Raw genomic sequence first — 5,250 nt, forward strand, 5'->3', positions numbered from 1 at the left:
AGAAGATTAGAAAATTAAAATACTTAAATATCTTTTTTCTTTCCTTAATTATCTCTTATTTGGGTATCTATTATCATTATTTAAAAAATATCTAACATGGATTTGAGGGGAGGGGCTTTTGTATTATTTAAGTTTACATTAGTGGTATAGTACCCTGAGGAATAGTATTCACTGTCTGGCAACCTTTAAACATCAAAAATTTTCATTTGCTAATTGCTTCTAATTGAAGAAACTCCTGTTTCTAATGATACATCTTAATTTTAATTAAGTGTCTTCATGCAACTGTAATTTCTGATACATAAAAATACTTTATGGTAAACAAATTAAATCATACCATTTCACATAGTAACCATAAAACAATAAGCATACCCCTGTATCTGTATCCGATTTTGATGAACTTAGACTTTCCTGGGAGGGTGATGGAGACACACGTCCTAAAAACAACATAATAATTATAAAAAAGGGATGTATGTATACACACAGACCCACCAAAATACAACATTCAGAAGTAATGACACAGCAATGTCTAATAGTTAGAGAATATAGTATTCTAGAAAACACTAACAATTGAGGCATAACCCCATAAGAGCCAAAATATTTGTTTTAATCATTTTACATAAAACTTCATAAAATGGCTTAACCATTTCCCTACTTTAGTAAACAAAATACCATTAAATCCTCAGTATTCAAATAGAACACATTCTTATTAATCATGATAAGCAGCAAGAGAAACAATAAAGGAGCAGAAAGGGTCAGGGCTGCAGTTAGTCTCAAGGGCCACTGAAAATAGTCTTTTTGCTTACGGCAGGGCAGTAAAAGAAATGACAAACAGCGAGGACTAGAAAAACTCACCATATAGTAAACACAGTTTAATTTCTTGTCAAATTATTGTCATCTTCAACTAAGTATTGAAACATAATGCAAGCAATACTCACAGGATGTACTCAAGTATATGAGGCCTAGCTTGCCAGTTTAGTGAATCTCCCTAGACTTCTATGTTCCTCAAATTGGTGCTTTGACTATTCACTCTCACCCACGGCCACCTTTTTTCTCCTTCCTCCTATGCTTTACTTCTTGTTTGCAGCCTTACTTGATGGCAGGGAGGGTGTGGAAAAAACTTATTACACAGTTAAATAGTTATTAGAGAAGAATCCCATAAACTTAAAGCCCAAATTTACATCAACTCTACATACTTTCCTGATAACATCATGATACATAAATATCTGTACATAGTTGAAATCAGTGTGTACATAATGTTCTGAGGCTTCTCTTTTCAACTTTTTTTTCATATATCCCTTGATGTATTGACAATTCACATTCATTTTCCATGACTCTTTCCTTAATCTTTTTTACTTACTGGATATATATATATATATGATTTTCATTCTTTTTCTAGTTAATTAGCAATTCTATTTTAACCTAGGATAGAACTGAAGGTTGCCAGAGGAAACCAAATAACATGTTCTCAATAACTACACCTGGAAAGGGATAAATCAAAAGCTTTGTGGCAGCTCTTTTCATTGGGTTTAGAGACTTTTTACCACTGATGTCTGTCTTACTTTCAAGTTTTTGGCTATTATCATAAATAGTGGTTGCTGCAAATGACTGCCAGAAAAGTAGGGCATCAGTATACCTAAAATGTAAAGACTTCAGGTTTCTGTAGATTTTTAAATACATGAAAAATACCTTCAGTATTGTATTTCATTCGCATATTGTTGAAATAGTCAAAAGCATTTTTTAAAGCCCATATTCTCACTACATTGTCTTGTCCAGCTGAGGCAAGTAATCGGCCACAGTGAGAAAATTTCATGGTCCAAACAGCTCCCTATGAAAACAAAAGAAGGTTCAAAGTTAATACTTTACAACTTTAGAGACTTTACTTTTGGCCGGGCACGGTGGCTCACATCTGTAATCTCAGCACTTTGGGAGGCTGAGGCAGGTGGATCACCTAAGGTCAGGAGTTCGAGACCATTCTGGCCAACATGGTAAAACCCCATCTCTACTAAAAATACAAAAATTAGCTAGGCATGGTGGTGGGCGCCTATAATCCCAGACACTTGGGAGGCTGAGGCAGGAGGATCACTTGAACCTGGGAGGTGACGGGTGCAGTGAGCCGAGACCGTGCCATTGCACTCCAGCCTGGGCAACAAAACGCAACTCTATCTAAAATGATAATAAATAAAATAAAATTTAGAGACGAGACTTTAAAGCCAAAGTTTAAAATTATGCCAAATAATGTATACTAAGATAATCCTCACATTGCTAACACTATTTAAGTCCAAAAGTTCAATGGTGCTTTAATACCACAAAAGTAGACTTTCAGAAGAAAGATAGGGTAAGATAGTTGTGGTGTTCCATAATCTAAACTAATAACTTCAAGAACTCAAACCCTGTTCACATATTAACAGAAATGGGAGTTCTAAAGTGGTCAGAAATCTTCATTGGAAAAGCACAAATCCTAGTTGGGGATCTCAGTCCCCTAGCTGAACGTAAAGACGGGTGGCAGAGCCCTCAGCATAGCACTAACAACTAAGCAGGACTAAGGAAGACTAAAGCCCACCTTGGCAGTGACCCTCATGGCACCAGGCACTTAGAAGTATTACAGTTTTGGAATGGGCTGGGCATGGTGGCACGTGCTTGCAATCCCAGCACTTTGGGAGGTCCAGGTGGGTGGATCACTTGAGTTCAGGAGTTCGAGACTAGCCTGGGCAACATGGTGAAACCCCATCTCTACAAAAACCACAAAAAATTAGCCAGGCATGGTGGTGCGCACCTGTGGTCCCAGCTACTCAGGAGGCTGAGGAGGGAGGACTGCTTGAGCTCAGGAGGCAGAGGCTGCAGTGAGCAGAGATCCCGCCCCGGCACTCCAGCCGGGTGACAGAGCAAGACTGCCACAAAAGGAAAAAAAAAAAGGTAGTAGTATTAGAATGGTGCATCCTACTTTTCTCTCTAGAAGCAAGGTTTCAAAGTATATGGCCAAAATCTCTAGACACTAAAACAGTAGGAAAGTATGTGTGTGTGGTGGGGTAGAGGAGAAGCGAGAAAGAACACGAACCTCTTAAGTTGGAAACACCAAGAAATACTTATTACAAGAAATACTATTTCTTATTACAAGAAATACTATTATATACACATTCAGATGTATCAAAAGATTATGCCACAGCCCATTTATTGAAATAACCATTCACTTCTACAAAATTCAAGTGTATTAAAATGAGTCATTTGGAGCCTACTACAATGAGATTTTATTTAAAACAGGAAATAGCGAGTCAATACAGTACTAGGAAATTTATCAATTTCCTTAAGGAAAATACTAAAATCAACTCAAACATTTTATCTGTAGATTGTAAGCATCAAAATTTAAATTCGAATTTGGTTGCCATCCAATATATTTATGATTGCTTCCTTCCAGTTAAGCCAACTTTTAGACTTAAAATGTAAACAGATTCCCTAATCAAGGGATCAAGGGCACAACATTATTTATTCAGTTCTAAATTTTGTCACTGCCTTCCCTGTGTTCCTAGCATTTTCAGGGGTTAACTGCAATATAGTTTGTGCAATTGCATCTACACTGGTACTTTTGAACTCTAAAGGAGCACTTGAACTTTTACCTCTCTCCTTGTTTTAGCTGAGTATCTCACTTCACAACATATATTGAGCTTCTGATATATTTTGTAAATTATTTAAAATATGGTTGGGAACATTTTAAACATTTTTCAAAGTTACAGACCACCCTCTAATTTAACTGCTTTGAAGTTTGGTGCCTTTGCATAGGTTTCTTAGTGATACAGGCTGAGAGTTTACTTATTCAATAACTCATTTTTTTTCTTTTTCTTTTCTTTTTTTTTTTTCGAGACGGAGTCTTTTACTCTATAGCCCAGGCTGCAGTGCAGTGGCATGATCTCGACTCACGACAACCTCTGCCTCCCGGATTCAAGCAATTCTCCTGCCTCAGCCTCCCAAGTAGCTGGGATTACAGGCACCCACCACCATGCTCGGCTAATTTTTATATTTTTCATAGAGACAGGGTTTCGTCATATTGGTCAGGCTGTCTCAAACTCCTGAACTCAAGTGATCCAACTGTCTTGGCCTCCCAAAGTGCTGGGATTACAGGCGTGAGCCACCACACCTGGCCGATAAGTCACTTCTAGAATACTTCAGAGATAGACTCTGCATTACCTATTCATTACATCATGTTAACATTACTTCACCGTTCTTGAGTCAGGCTAGCAAAGTTACATACATAGAGATAGTTTTGTAGAAGCCAAAGTATTTCTCTTAACAAAAACAGTATCAATCCTAAAAAATGAAAAAGTTGCTTACCATATGTTCACCACTAAGATCTTGCACCACTTTGATCTGATCAAAATCATAAGGTCCTTTGAAACCGTGTGCTGCTTTGAATTTAACTGGTCTTGTGTAGGGCATTCCTTCATCATCACTTGATGAAGGATCATCTTGATCAGTATGAAACACTGAACAGAAAAGCAATAGAAATCACTACTAGCTAATATAGATATTGCTACTATCATAGTTTCATATTTCCTGCATACCAAGAAAATTCATTAAATGGAAGAGCAAAATTTATTTATTATGTAACATACTGGTTAAAAACATGGAGTCTAACGCCAGACTGCCAGGTTCAAATCCAGCTCTGTCATTTATTATCTGTGTGACCACAGGCAAGTTACTCAACTTTGGATGCCTCTTAGTTTTCTCATCTATCAAATGGGGATATGACAGTACTTACCTCATAGGGTTTCTATGGGATTAAATGAATTAATACAGGTAAAAGTGCTTAGTACAGTCCCAGGCACTGAATAAGTACTATGTAAGTTTCATTAAATAAAACAAATGAGTACAATAATGACAAAGGCATAGGAGGTCAAGATATTTGCAAATTTAGAAAATTTACCTAATTAAAAAAAATTTATTTATTTATTTTTATACAGACGGGGGTCTCACTATGTTGCCCAAGCTGGTCTCCAACTCCTGAGCTTAAGTGATCCTCCTGCCTTAGCCTTCCAAAGTGTTGGGATTACAGATATGAGCCACCATACCCAGACCTACCTAATTTTGAAAATACAGTTATTCCCCAGTATCCATGGCAAGACCTGCTATGGGTATCAAAATCTGCGAATGCTCAAATCCCTTAACATAAAATGGCACGGTATTTGCATATAACCTATGCACATCCTTTCATGTACTTTCTTTCTTTTTTAAAGACAGGGCTTCAGGTTGGAGTGCAGT

At 37.1% G+C, this 5,250-nt stretch overlaps 1 protein-coding gene across 1 annotated transcript in view; it reads right to left on the bottom strand.

Moving 5' to 3' along the window:
• Positions 1–334: 334 nt before the first annotated feature.
• Positions 335–5,250, bottom strand: part of LOC108540833 (WD repeat-containing protein 44-like) — a gene marked incomplete at both ends in the record, with an annotated part of 6,281 nt that continues 1,365 nt past the window's right edge. Inside the window, 3 exons of the mRNA XM_017890089.1 lie at positions 335–434; positions 1,687–1,825; positions 4,324–4,475. Coding sequence (XP_017745578.1) covers positions 335–434; positions 1,687–1,825; positions 4,324–4,475 — 391 coding nt within the window. The remainder of the gene's footprint in view (positions 435–1,686; positions 1,826–4,323; positions 4,476–5,250) is intronic.

Source organism: Rhinopithecus bieti, unplaced genomic scaffold, assembly GCF_001698545.2.
Source record: "Rhinopithecus bieti isolate Rb0 unplaced genomic scaffold, ASM169854v2 scaffold_20176, whole genome shotgun sequence".
NCBI lineage: Eukaryota > Metazoa > Chordata > Mammalia > Primates > Cercopithecidae > Rhinopithecus > Rhinopithecus bieti.